Source organism: Hemicordylus capensis, chromosome 1 (assembly GCF_027244095.1).
Source record: "Hemicordylus capensis ecotype Gifberg chromosome 1, rHemCap1.1.pri, whole genome shotgun sequence".
In the NCBI taxonomy this organism is placed as follows: domain Eukaryota; kingdom Metazoa; phylum Chordata; class Lepidosauria; order Squamata; family Cordylidae; genus Hemicordylus; species Hemicordylus capensis.
The window spans coordinates 34460303-34473558 of record NC_069657.1 but is presented as its reverse complement, the minus strand read 5'-3'; the positions used below and the strand labels follow the sequence as shown (position 1 = coordinate 34473558).

The 13256-nt window shown below is 43.2% G+C and overlaps 2 protein-coding genes across 13 annotated transcripts in view; both read right to left on the bottom strand.

Annotated features, from left to right (window-relative positions):
* The window catches only part of ATXN3 (ataxin 3), a 35806-nt gene extending 28742 nt beyond the window's left edge, over window positions 1-7064 (bottom strand). For 6 of the 10 annotated variants that reach the window (XM_053252993.1, XM_053253003.1, XM_053252974.1 and 3 more), the window contains exon 1: window positions 6408-7064. Coding sequence is in view for 4 of the 10 variants with exons in the window: in XM_053253025.1 (XP_053109000.1) it covers window positions 2328-2351 (24 nt within the window). In the remaining 6 variants the exon portion in view is untranslated. Of the gene's footprint in view, window positions 1-2327; window positions 2497-6407 lie in introns of those variants that run through there. The other 4 variants (XM_053253025.1, XM_053252984.1, XM_053252965.1 and 1 more) reach the window with 4 other exon arrangements.
* Window positions 7065-7215: 151 nt separating this feature from the next.
* Window positions 7216-13211, bottom strand: NDUFB1 (NADH:ubiquinone oxidoreductase subunit B1). 3 transcript variants are annotated; one of them, XM_053253071.1, is made up of 4 exons: window positions 12972-13211; window positions 10150-10385; window positions 9900-10044; window positions 7216-7303 (listed from the first exon to the last, which is right to left on the bottom strand). In XM_053253071.1, the coding sequence occupies exons 3-4, from the start codon at window positions 10037-10039 to the stop codon at window positions 7267-7269; spliced, it is 177 nt and encodes a 58-aa protein (XP_053109046.1). In that variant the 5' UTR covers window positions 10040-10044; window positions 10150-10385; window positions 12972-13211; the 3' UTR covers window positions 7216-7266. The 3 variants fall into 3 exon arrangements, with proteins under 3 accessions (XP_053109046.1, XP_053109037.1, XP_053109032.1); XM_053253062.1 differs by lacking the exon at window positions 10150-10385; XM_053253057.1 differs by lacking the exons at window positions 10150-10385; window positions 12972-13211 and adding an exon at window positions 12839-12946.
* Window positions 13212-13256: the final 45 nt, after the last annotated feature.

Below are 13256 nucleotides of genomic sequence, written 5' to 3'. Positions count from 1 at the left end.
ACCTTTTCTATGCCAACTGACACCAACTCTCTAGGACTCAGACAGGATTTCCCCCCAGCCCTTCTTGCATTGAATCTAGGGATTGAATTCAAGACCTTCTGAATGCAAAGTTATGCCCCTTCTTTGGATGTGAGCCATTGTTTACTATAATTAAACTGTATCTCTCTTAAAACCTAGGAGGGGATATCATTTACAAGAATATTCATAGAACTGCAAGACAGGAATGGATATCCAGAGTAATTCAGACTGGTCTCTTCTTGGACACTACTCAAACCATAGCAGTGTGACATCATGCCCAGAACACTCAACTGGAGAGTTCTTGATTAAAAATCCCTCCACAACCATGAAGTTCACTGGCTGGCCTTGGACAAGTCAGACAAATCTCTCTCATTCATTCATTCAATTTCTATACCACCCTTCCAAAAATGGCTCAGGGCGGTTTACAAAGAGAAACAACAAACAAATAAGATGGCTCCCTGTCCCCAAAGGGTTCACATTCTAAAAAGAAACATAAGATACACACCAGCAACAGCCACTGGGAGTACTGTGATTGGGGTGGACAGGGCCAGTTACTCTACCCCTGCTAAATAAAGAGAATCACCAGGGTAAAAAGTGCCTCTTTGCCCAATTAGCAGGGGTTATAAGATTGTTTTAAGGAAGGACAGGATGCAAGAGTGTGTGTGATGAAAACACAAGCCATATCTGAGTGAACACAAGAAACAGAATATATCCATGAAACTCATCAGAACTACACTACGCCAAATGAGAAGTGAAAGCATAACCAGCATATATCAAGGCTGAAGAAGTGTCTAGAAATGTAGTGCTTGCACCTAGGAATGAAAACACACATCTGCTTTTACAGATCCAGCAAATATTGTGTTATAAACACCAGATGAACAGGCACATAAGATAGGGCAGGAAAGTCAATTTAGTGCATGTCAATTATTAAGGGGCAATTAAGATCTGGGAAGAGGATACAGCTTAGGCAAGGGCCAAAGCACCTGCTCTGATCTCAGAAGGTCCCAGGTTCAACCTCTGGTATCTCCAGGTAAAGTAAAGTAGTGCCCTTGAGTCGGTTTCGACTCCTGGTGACCACAGAGCCATGTGGTTTTCTTTGGAAGAATACAGGAGGGGTTTACCATTGCCTTCTCCCACACAGTGTGAGATGATGCCTTTCAGCATCTTCCTATATTGCTGCTGCCCGATATAGGTGTTTCCCACAGTCTAGGGAACATACCAGCAGGGATTTGAACTGGCAACCTCTTGCTCGCTAGGCAAGTTACTTCCCTGCTGTGCCAGAAATCCTGAGCAGCCACCACCAGTCAGGGTAGACAATACCAACCCAGATGGGCTAATCCTGTATGGATTAATCCTCTACTTCTCTTCTTTCATATGATTAGTATTTATTTATTTATTTGATTTCTATACTACCCTTCCAAAAAAAGAAACACAAGATAGACACCAGCAACAGTCACTGGAGGTACTGTGCTGGGGTTGGATAGGGCCAGTTACTCTCCCCCTGCTAAATAAAGAGAATCACCACATTAAAAGGTGCCTCTTTGCCAAATTAGCAGGGATGATATCTTATACAGACTTGAATAGATTATCTAAAATGAGGGACCCCTCAGGGGGCTGTGATGAAACATGTGGTAACTCAAGGCCACACCCCACTCATTCCACAAGATCACACACTATTATCCTCCACGTTCAGCGACCACTTCCTCGTTTTGTACTCACTTTCATGGTTAGAACGGAAGTTGAGACGTCTCTCCAAACACCCCCCCAAAGTATGCATTACAAAAAACAAGCAGCAGACTGCATTCACAACAGCATACTCTGGTTGGGGGTAAAGTAAGACAAAGATCACAGAGTCCCTGTTACATGTTCCTGGGCACACTGTCACTGACAGACGACAAAGGGATTGTCTTTTAGAGTCATTAGGACCATTTAGGCTTCCTTGCCCATTAAGTACCCCGGAAGACTGTCCCAACCCAACGCTTCCTGCCTCCCATTCCTTGCCTCCCCGCTATATATACGTAAAAGCAATTACACAAGTGCATATGCTTGAGTTGAGAAGGAGGAGGAGAAAGCTTCCCAGTAGGTCTCCCACAGGAGCTGAAGGGGAGGGAGGGAGGCATGGCTAGACAGAGCAAAGCTATAGGCTTCCCACCCTTCTTTTTAAGCCTCCCCCGCTTCACAGACAGGCAATTCGTGCACCAGCGGGTCCCCTTCCCCGGGGCAGCCTCTCCCTTCACCCCTTTTAAGATTACATTTGCTCTGGGGAGACCTTCGGCTGAGCGGTAGCAAGGACCATGAAGCTCGCTTACCCTCTCGTGAAAGATGGCCTCCATGTTTATTTGTCTCCCACCACTACTAGCAGCCTCCGCGCCACATGACCGCGACCCGGCCAATTAAATAGCGCTCCGCTCCGTGACCCGCCGCAGCCAATCACCGTGGCTACCACTTCGTTCTGTGACGCTCCGCTTCGCTCCCACCCCCCGTCCATCTCAATGAGCGCAGCAAGTGGCCCTAGAGGGAAGTCTTCACAAAAGCAAGGGTCGCTTCCGGTTCCGATAACAGCCCGCCATATGCGGGGCGTTAGTGAAAGGGGTGCATAGGAATCATTGTAAAAAGGAAGTTGAAGTTTCTTTTCCCTGGGCTTTGAAATAATCCACCTCCCGTCCCTGCCCAAAAGTTGTTTCACTCACTTTTTCCTCTTTTGCCGTTAGAACGGCAAAGGGGGGTTGAAAAGAAAAAGGTAGCTCTAGTTTTGATGAATTTGAGAGGGCCACGAAGCATTTATTGGGATAGGCTTTGAGCGTACAGATAGGAACACAGGAAAGTGCCTTATGCCAAGTTAGACCATTGGTTGGTCTAGCTCATTATTGTCTACACACTGACTGGCAGCAACTCTCCAGGGTTTCAGGCATTAGTCTTTTCTAGCCCTACCTGAAGATGCCAGAGATTGAACTGGGGACGTTCTGCATGTAAGGCAGACGCTCTGTCATGAAGCTGGCCCCATCCCCCTGATACAGTATTAGGCTTCAACAGAAGAAATTGCCTTTGCCTTGGAAAAGACTTAATAGGCACAAATTCAACCGGTGCATACTTTTTCATTACTGTCTGCATGATAGATAGGGAAAGGGTCTAGCTGTTGAATGTATGCCTGTCATGTATCTTGTAAAGATACAGGAGTTGCACCCACTTTCCATTTTTAAATTCTCCATCATTTGTTGACAGAAGACTAGATGCTTTAATACATTGCAGTAAAAGGAAGCCTGTTAAGTTGCACTCCCACCAGTTTCTCATGTCAAAGCCCTAGTAAATGAAAGGTGAAATCATGCTGCAATTCTATGCACTTTGCATCAAGTTTAGAATAAGCTCCACTGAACCCAAGAGGACTTAGAATTAGACGGCACACTGTTTCAACATTTTGTTTTTGTTGTTAATTAAATGCTAGTATATATCAGCATAAAAGCAAAAAGACCACAATTCAAAGCAGAGTTACATACACAAGTTCCATTATAATCAATGGGATTTAATTATGCAGAACTGTGACAGTGATTCTTATGACATTGTGGAAAATCGTGCATATAGAGCAGCTTTATAAACACTGTCAACGTTATATACTGAACCAATTATAAACAGTGAATTTCACTGCCATGTTTTAAAAAAAGACATAGGAAGATACCATGTGTAGTGAGAAAATGAAGAATCAAGAGAGAAAAGTATACTTAACTAATGTCAGTGGTGTCCTAGAGCAGCAATTCTAGAGATACAATTCTAGAGACACATCCATTCAGCATATCCCACCCTCTGGTGTACCAGTGCAGAAGCTCCTTTCATCAACAGAAGAAAGCTATGCTCATGTGACCGATTGTGCAAACAGAAGGAATCCTTGCAGGAAAGCAACTCTGCTTTTGCAAGCTTCCAACAACTGTTCTACCAAGGGTTTGGATGCCATTCAGTAGGACTTCTCATGAGTAAGCATGAATAGGACTATGTACTGTAAGTATCGTAAGCCATTTCTAAACAATGCAACACATATTTCAAAGGGAAAGACTTGAATCATAAGAAGCTGCCTTCTACCAAATTAAGCCATCGGTCCATCCAGCTCAATATTGTCTTCACAGACTGGCAGCAGCTTCTCCAAGGTTGCAAGGAGGAGTCTCTCTCAGGCCTATCTTGGAGATGCCAGTGAGGGAACTTGGAACCTTCTGCTCTTCCCAGAGCAGCCCCATCCCCTAAGGGGAATATTCAAATGCAAACCAGGGCAGAGTCTGCTTAGCAAAGGGGATAATAGCAAAGGAGATAATTCAACTTAACACCCACTTCTTACCTAAAGAGTTTTATCAACGTAATCCCCAAAGATGCTATCCAAGTATTTGGACTTGCCACTTGTGTAGCTTCAAAGCCTTCACCAGTTTGTTAGACTACTACTACTACAAATATTTATATACCGCTTTTTAACAAAAGTGTCCAAAGCGGTTTACACAGATAAATAATAAATATAAGATGGATCCCTGTCCCCCTTATGGGTCTCCCACCCACCTTATGGGTCTCCCTAAGCCAGTGACATTTCTTTATAAATGATTTATTTTGAATGTCAATTAGCATTTTAGGACAGGTTAGAATGGTGAGCTCAGATGTCAGGTGCAGCCTAAACAATGGGAGATGGCACTTGCCTCCACAAAAACATTCTCATTGGGTCTGAGAATGAGACTGATATAGTAGAAGCTTATTACTTAAGAGTTCACTAGACTTCTCGAAGGCTCTGCAGCAAACACTGGCTCCTATTCCTCCAACTGGTGGATAGCTATGGTTTCAACTGGTACTCTTGCACACACAAGATAGAGTTGTTTCATTGTTTCTGAGACAAGGCTCTGTGACCATTAACCTGGTATTGGAAATATCACTGACTTTCAGATAGGCACACGAATTGCAGGGACATATGCTTTGTCTGAAATGTTCCTGTGGACCATTCGGAACTGTGTGTAAGGGGTTGTTGTTGTTTTTAAAGTATTTTTACATTGGACGGAAAACATCTGCCAATAACCCAGCTTGGAGCAACTGCACTTACACATTCATCTCTTTATGAAACGGTCAGGGGTGCACAACTTCAGCTCTCCAGCTGCTGTTGGACTACAACTCCCATCATCCCCAGCCAGTGGCCAGTAGTCAGGGATGATGGAAGCTGTAGTCCAACACTTGCAGATAGCCCATAGTTCTGCAGCCCAGAACTGGCAGCTCATGGAATAGATCAGACATATTTAGACTAGGGCTATGCATGAACCTGTTCAGAGGCCCCTTTATGGGCTGCCAAACAGGTTCGGAAACTGGAAAGTTCAAAGGAGGGTGTGTCGGACTTTAAGGGCAGGGGAGGGTGCCCTTACTCCCCGACCTCCGCTTTCCCCCCCACCAGCGCTCCGTTATGCAAGGCTCCTTTGGGGCGGGAGCATACCTCCCTGCTGCCTCGTCCCCTTTGGCCAAAAGTACCTGGCGCACCTGGGCGCCAGGTACTTCTGGCCAAAGAGTGGACAGGGCGGCAAGGTGGTATGCTGCCACCCTGAAGGAGCCTTGTATAATGGAGCTCCAGCAGGGGAAAAGCACCCCCGCACCCTGTTCCATAAAGGGAAAGGGAAAGGGAAAGTGTGCCATCAAGTCGATTTCAACTCCTGGCACCCACAGAGCCCTGTGGTTTTCTTTTGGTATAATATAGGAGGGCTTTACCATTGCCTCCTCCTGCGCAGTATGAGATGATGCCTTTCAGCATCTTCCTATATCGTTGCTGCCCGATATAGTACCTGCGGGGATTCAATCCGGCAACCTTCTGCTTGTTAGTCGAGCATTTCCCTGCTGCGCCATTAGGGTGGCTCCATGCACATCCCTAATTTAGACAGCCTTTAACGATACATGCACTTCGTAATATTTCATTGGAATGGATTGAATAGGCGTCTCTGGAGGGAAAGTTGACCTCTTTTCAAAAGTACCTGGTTGGTCACTATGTGAAGCAGGATACTGGACTAGATGGGCCCTTGGCCTAATCCTGCCAGGCTATTCTTATATTCTTTTCTCCTGGATTAAACTGAGGCATCCCTGTCCCATGTGTTATCTCTGGATTTGTATTTTTTTAAGTCCAATATAAAAAAAGAAATCATAAAACTGAAAAATAAAAGTAATCCTAAAATATCTGCTGACTGGAAAAAATACAGTTACAGTATAAAGTGTCTGGGGTGGGTGGGGAAGAGTCTGCTTAAGGCTTTGGCAAGAACATCTCTCTCAGGCAGTCAAGTGAAAATATTCCTTGAAAAATATATTATTGAAATGCATTGGAATAAATACTTTTTAATCAGCTGCTCTTGTGTTAGAGAAGTGACATACCATTCCAAAACAATCCGTGTGCATACCTGAAGTAATATGAAAAGCAGATCTCCTTCAGCAATCTAATCAGTTATGGGCAGAAATGAGTTGTTTTCCTCTGTCAGAGGCATGATTCACTGTAAATGTTCAGTCCTTTTTAGTTAGAATTGTATCTTTGCAGTCCTCTCACAAGATCAGGTAGACTATTGCACAGAAAATACATAGAATGTTTTAGAATTTTAACCCAGATCAGGGGGAAATTCAAAGCTTTACTTTTACAAATTTTATATATATATAAAAATTTTAAATCCTGGTTTCAATGGAAAATTTGTGTGTGTATATACACACACATATACGTGTGTGTGTGTGTGTATACAGACACACACACACACACACAAAAATAATGTAGATCAACTAATCTTTAAAATTTGGGTTTATTTTATCATACAACAGATGGATCTTAGAATGAACATTTAAAATCTTTTCTTCCCAGGCTTATAAATGGCCTTTGTGCCCAGATTCTTTATGGTATATATATTTAAAGCCTATTAGCAAGGTTCAGCTAACAGATATGAGAGCAGCAACCCAGCAGATGTAAGCCACAATCCAGCCCATGTTGAGCATTTTTAAATCCTGGTTTCAAGGGAAAAATTAAGTATGTGCTTAAAAATTTCCCCGCCCCTGAAATAATGCCACTAACTTTGTCAGTAGCCTACAAGAACAAAAAAAAAAAGTGGTTCTTGTTTCAGTTGATGAAAAAATTTGTATATTGTATTACATTTTGGGGGACTTAATATAACGTGGGGTATAATATAAATAGATAAATCACTACTACATACAAAATGACACCACACACTTTATACAGACAAATTTAATTGTATGGGAGCATTTCTCAATTGGCACTCATCATTTCCATGTAACTTCTTCCCCAGGCTTCAATTCTCTGTGAAAAGAAGAGAAAGGTCCACAAAGTCAGGAATTATTTCTGTCAGATTATAGCCTATAATACTAAATATGCTCTGTTAAGCAATTTACTCTTTTATAACTTAGCAAGACAAAACCTTGTATGTATAAACTTCTATACTGCTTTCTATGACTGTGCACTTCCGTAAGAGTTGAAGTTTCATTTCAGAATTGCCAGCCCCTACCACAACACTCGAAAGGCAACTGTCCCAGGTAGGAGGGTGGTGTTGGCTCTTTAAAATCCGCCCAGCACGGGTGCAAGGAAAGCTGGGCAGCTGCAGTGCTCCTTGGGACTGGGGGAGGGAGAAGAAACTCATCACTCACATAGGGTAGCCGGGAACTGCAGGGATGCCTGAGAGATGAAGTCCCCCCCCACACACACACACGCCCAATACTCCCAAGGAGCGCTGCAAGTATCCAGCTTTCCCTGTGCCAGTGCCGGGCGGCTTTTAAAGAGCCCACCACCATCACCCTCCTACCTGGGGCAGTAGCCCTGTTAGTGGCTGCCTCCTTGTGGTGGGGGCTGGGATTCCAAAATGGAATTCCAATGTTTACCGAAGTGCACAGTCCTACTGCTTTCTCCAACAATACTCAAAGCAGTTCACAAAATTATTAATGAAAATAGCGACATTCAGAAAATGGCCTTAAAATCAAGTTCTTGTAAGCAAAATGTGTGCTTTTTGTTTAGTCAAAAGCAGGGCTGTACCACTTTGGCCCTCCAGCTGTTTCTGGACTTCAGTCCGCATTATCTCCAGCCACAGTAGCCAATAGTCAAATATGATGGGAGTTGTAGTTAAACATCTGTAAGAGGGCCAAAGTTGTACAGCCCTGGTCAAATGGCATTTTAGATAGATGCCGTTACTCCACAAACCTCATCTAAGCGTGTGCACAACCCATTCTCTAAACTCTGTTCTCAAGAAGTTGAGGCAATCAACCCTCTCTCTGGTTATAACCTGCAAAAAAAATTTGTGCAACTGGAGTATTGCTAGTCAGAAGAGGAAGCCAGACAGAGTATCAACAATGCAAGGAAAAAAGCTAAACAGTGGCCTCCATCACTATATTTACAACTGAAGCCATTCTTGGGAGCTCTAGTCTAGCAAACTGATGTTGACTGGCTCCCTGCATGAAGTCGACATACAGACTGAAGAAAAAAACCTACAGTGAAACACTGGTGCTGCCAAGTGCTAGGGTAATTATGTCCGTAATGTAGCAATTCAGTGGTGGTGTAGACAAATCACATCTCTCTCACACACACAAAAAGAAAGTTTTAAAAATCTAAAGTTCCAGCTTTAGATTATCTAAATATATCCTTTGGATCCATTTATCACTTATCAAGTGTCTAGCTCAGTGTGTATGCACACACACACGACAATATTATTTATGACAGTGACACCCAGTGCTCCTTGGACGATGGGTGGGATACACACACAGGCTTCCCCATTTTATCCTCACAAAAGCCGCATCAGCTTCACAGCTAAATGGAGATTTTAATCAAAGTAATAATACTTTATTATTTCTCATCTAAAAAGACACTGTAAAGCATTAACCCCCACCAAAGAATATAGAATAAAACCCAAAACTTTGCCTGCAGGCTTAAAACTTAATTTTTTAAAAAAGTCTTCCCAGTTCAAGCCAGACCCTTTACACCTCACTAGTTCTCAAATAATTCATCTGTACTGCTACAACTCTTAACTCCATCACAACTCTAGTCATAGTATAGTTAAGCTTACTGTACATTAAAAAAAGTGATGGCCAATTATTAGTCAAGTAGTAACGTTGCTCAGGGGTGGACAGCTTTTGCCTGTAATTCTATACACGTGCATTTGCAATTAAGACCTGTTATATTTAAAATTCAAACTCCAATTGCCTTTGAACACTATAATGCTCTTTTTCTAGGCATATCAATAACTATTTCTAAAGCTAACATCTGACAACTCCTAATTTCATTTAAAAATTGTTCATTAAAAGCAGTCATGCATGTGAGCAAATATCACTTGCAGGAGCTATAAAAGTAAGACCTGCATCTTTTGGCATTTACTTAGAAAACCCAATCCAACTTTGGAATGTACAACCCGAAATATATTTTAAAATGAAACCTCAAATAATGGCAAAAATGGTTTGTACAGAAAGAAGCATGCACTCAAACACAGAGGCAGCTTCCCTGTCCTTTCCTCCCCAGCGCACACACCCCCCACCAGAGGGGGGGATGCTCCTGAGGGTTGGAAGACATTGCTGAAAATCTGGCACAAGCAAGAAAAACAAAAGGGAACTTTGCTCACAGAAAAGGCTTGCTCCTAGTTTGAGTGAATTTCCCCATTCCCTGCAGCCCCATCCCACTCCCTTCCAGAAGATCCCTCAACCCACAAAAAAGAGGCATTTCAGAGGACGTAGAGGGCTGTTCTAAGGAGATGGTGTCAGGGAAGTTAGCTTCTATGAGTTTGTGTACACGCTTCTTTCATTAAAAGCCAATGTTTCCTCAATCATATTATACTCTTCAGAAATAACTGGTTTTATCACTTTAAAAGAAATAGTTTCTATCATGTGGTTTGGATAAGATGCTATCTTCAATAACTAACCTTTGAAATAACTTGCTCTTGTTTCTGAAGAGTATGAACTTCTCATCATTCTTCCTGTCTAAGTAGCATCCCACCACAAATCCTATTGGAACGAGTGTTAAAGGCCAATAATCTCGTACAAACTGGAGAACGTTCACCATAATTACTAGCAAGAAAAAAGGATAAGATGATATTGCATCCAACAAAATATGTATGCGCAAAACATGTAATCACTTGTAAACAGAGTTGATGAAATCCTAGGTGCACTTACCCACTTTGTTTTTGGGATTTAATTTTCAAGTAAACACGCATAGGATCAGGAGGCAGATGTCCTACATATGTGGACATCCAGGCACAAGAAAAGCTTGATCAAGATCTATGGTCTGGTTCAGATACAACTGTAAGCCATGGTTTAGTGCTACGAGAGTAAGCCTCAGGCTCATGCACTTTCTCCTCCTACTCCATACACTTCCACTTTTGAACAAATTCTGGGGACCATTGTTTCTTCTGTGATCAGGGAAGAAGAACAGATCAGGATCAAACTCCTTTGCCACCAATTTGCTTGTGAAGGAGCAAATCAGTATGTTCAGCTAGTGTTGTTGGATCTTCAGTCCTCTCTCAGCTAAATATGCCCTAATGTCAAAATAGTTGCTGATCAGCAATGTACACACTAATATTAGTACAGTCTTCGTATTTGTATACATTTATTCATTTTGTTTCTGTACTGCCTAGTATAGAAATCTCTAGGCAGCGTACAAATTTAAAAAATATAAAAACATTTAAAGTTCATAAAAACCACACTAAATAAAAACACACATTAAAATTTAAATTTAAAACTTTAAAGCTGCAATCTTAAATACACTTATCTAGAAGAGAGTTCTATTGAATTCATTGGACTTACTTCTAAGGAAACTTATTTAGGGCCACTTCACCCAACAAAATCGCTGCACAGAAGCCACATCTATGTGGAAAACGTTTATGTAACCTATATGTACAGCCTTCCAATCAGGGTGGATTTGATTTAAGTCAAACTGATTTAAATCACGATTTAAATCATGATTTAAATCACTAGCAGGGTGGATAAAAATAAAAAAAAATCTGATTTAAATCGGATTTTTTTATTTAAATCGGATTTTTTTTATTTAAATCGGATTTTTTTTATTTAAATCGGATTTTTTTTATTTAAATCGGATTTTTTTTATTTTTATCCACCTTGCTAGTGATTTAAATCGTGATTTAAATCAGTTTGATTTAAATCAAATCCACCCTGCTTCCAATCACAGAAACCACCACCATCACACCTACGATGTTGCCTCTTCAAACAAACACCATAAGCGTGGGGAGCATGGGGTCCCTTGCTTCTCAACAGAGTACCCTGGAGAAAGAAGCCAGGACCAGACTGGGCCACCAGCCTCCCCCAACCAAGTCTCTGTAATACATACCAGGTCTGTCTCTTCATCCAGAACCAAATCATAGATGATTTCAGGTTTATTCTGGACTGACCTGGCATTACAAAGGAACAAGACGAGGCTCTGTGGGTGGTTAGCATTGCTTTCCAAGGTCAAAGAGCCGACAGGACAGCCAGAAAGGGAGGCAGCAATTAAATTTCTGATTTCCCTTCCCCTGCAATGGCCTGCTGACCTGTCAACGTTATTTCTATTCCCCACCACCACTGGAATATTTATTTTTTATTTTATTTTTACATTTATATCCCACTCTTCCTCCAAGGAGCCCAGAGCGGTGTACTACATACATGAGTTTCTCCTCACAACAACCCTGCAAAGTAGGTTAGGCTGAGAGAGAAGTGGCTGGCCCAGAGTCACCCATTATGGGGAATAGCTGCCCCATAATCAGTGGACACACCCCCTGTCTCCCCATCTCCAGACCTAGAATCAACTCACCCAGGATTTCAAAAAGAAGCCAAGTTAAAATACCCACCCACCTCTACAAACCTATGAGGGAACTTGGGCCAAACAGCCTGGCCCTCACCCTCATTGTCCCCCAAAGTGACTCCCCCAAAGGGGAGGCCTCCCTTGGTGCCATCCACCATAGGCCACACTCCTACAAAGGCCCAGAACTGGGCAGGTGACCCCAGGAACTGCTGAGTCATTCAGGAGCTGGTCCCAGTCCTGCATACACGCCCCACAGATGTTACACAGGGGAAGCAGGAGCAGGCAGGTTACAGCAGAAGGAACCAACAGCACCCACCTGGCCTCTCACCCCAGACAGCACTTTTAATTGTGTATTTTTTATAGTCTTTTTTTAATTTTTGTGTAAACCGCCTTGGGATTATTTTAATGAAAGGCGGTATAAAAATTTAACAACAAAATAAAATTTAACAATAAAATAAATAAATCCCCAGCAACAATTTATTGTGGCTGGAGATACTGGGAGTTGTAGTTCAGCAGCATCGGCGCGGGGGGGGGGGGGGGAGGGGAGACGGGGACCCTAGTTGAGAACCGCTGGGTTAAAGGGAGGTGATAAAGGCAGCCACCAGGAAGACGCAGGTGGCAGTGCAAAGGCTGCAGGTAAAAAGAGACTTTCTGAAGCACACTACAACCCTATATGCACTTACCTAGGAGTAAGCCCCACCAAATATAGCGGCCTGAATTTGCCTGCACAGGATGGAGCGACAAGTTGACCTACCCCAAATGGGCAGCTACATAACAGAACCAAGGGATTAGTTCATACGAATCAACTAGCTTAGAGTGCATTCTGTGTCCCTAATGGCGCAGTGGGGAAATGACTAGCAAGTCAGAGGTTGCTGGCTCGAATCCCTCCTGGTCTGTTTCCCAGAAACACCTATATCGGGCAGCAGCGCTATAGGAAGATGCTGAAAGGCATCATCTCATACTGCGTGGCAGATGGCAATGGTAAACCCCTCCTGGATTCTACCAAAAGAAAACCGCAGGGCTCTGTGGGCGCCAGGAGTCGACACCAACTGGACAGCACAACTTTACCTTTGATATTAGAAACTGATGTGATGACTGCCTCCCGCTTCCTTATACGGCTTCCTTTCATCAGACCCCCCATTTTCCACTTGGGGAATTGCTCCTAATTTTCCACACACACGCCTCAGCAGCACACACTTACCTTCCCCGCTTCTGAAGGCCTAGCCCCGTCACCTCGACCCGAGGAAGCGCCACCACCGCCAACACCTCCTCCAACCAAGGGCACTAATATCGGGCTACGGAGGAACCTTCTCAGCCAAGCTGGGAGGAACCACTCGCCAAGGCGAGCGAGGGGGGAGTGAGCCGAGGAAAGAGAAGCCTTCCTTCTGCCTCTTCAGAGTTTAAGCCCTTCACGCTGTACGGCGCCGAAACACTAAACCTTTTAGCGAGGAGGGAGGACCCAGTTAGGGCGGGTCTCTCCATGACT

Coding starts and splice junctions, on each gene's coding strand:
- NDUFB1 (XM_053253057.1), bottom strand. CDS start 12,911: ATGGGGGGTCTGATGAAAGGAAGCCGTATAAGGAAGCGGGAGGCAGTC. Junction 10,045..12,838: donor ATCAGTTTCTAATATCAAAG/GTAAAGTTGTGC, acceptor TTTTCTTGCTAG/TAATTATGGTGAACGTTCTC. Junction 7,304..9,899: donor AAGAGCAAGTTATTTCAAAG/GTTAGTTATTGA, acceptor TTCTTTTCACAG/AGAATTGAAGCCTGGGGAAG.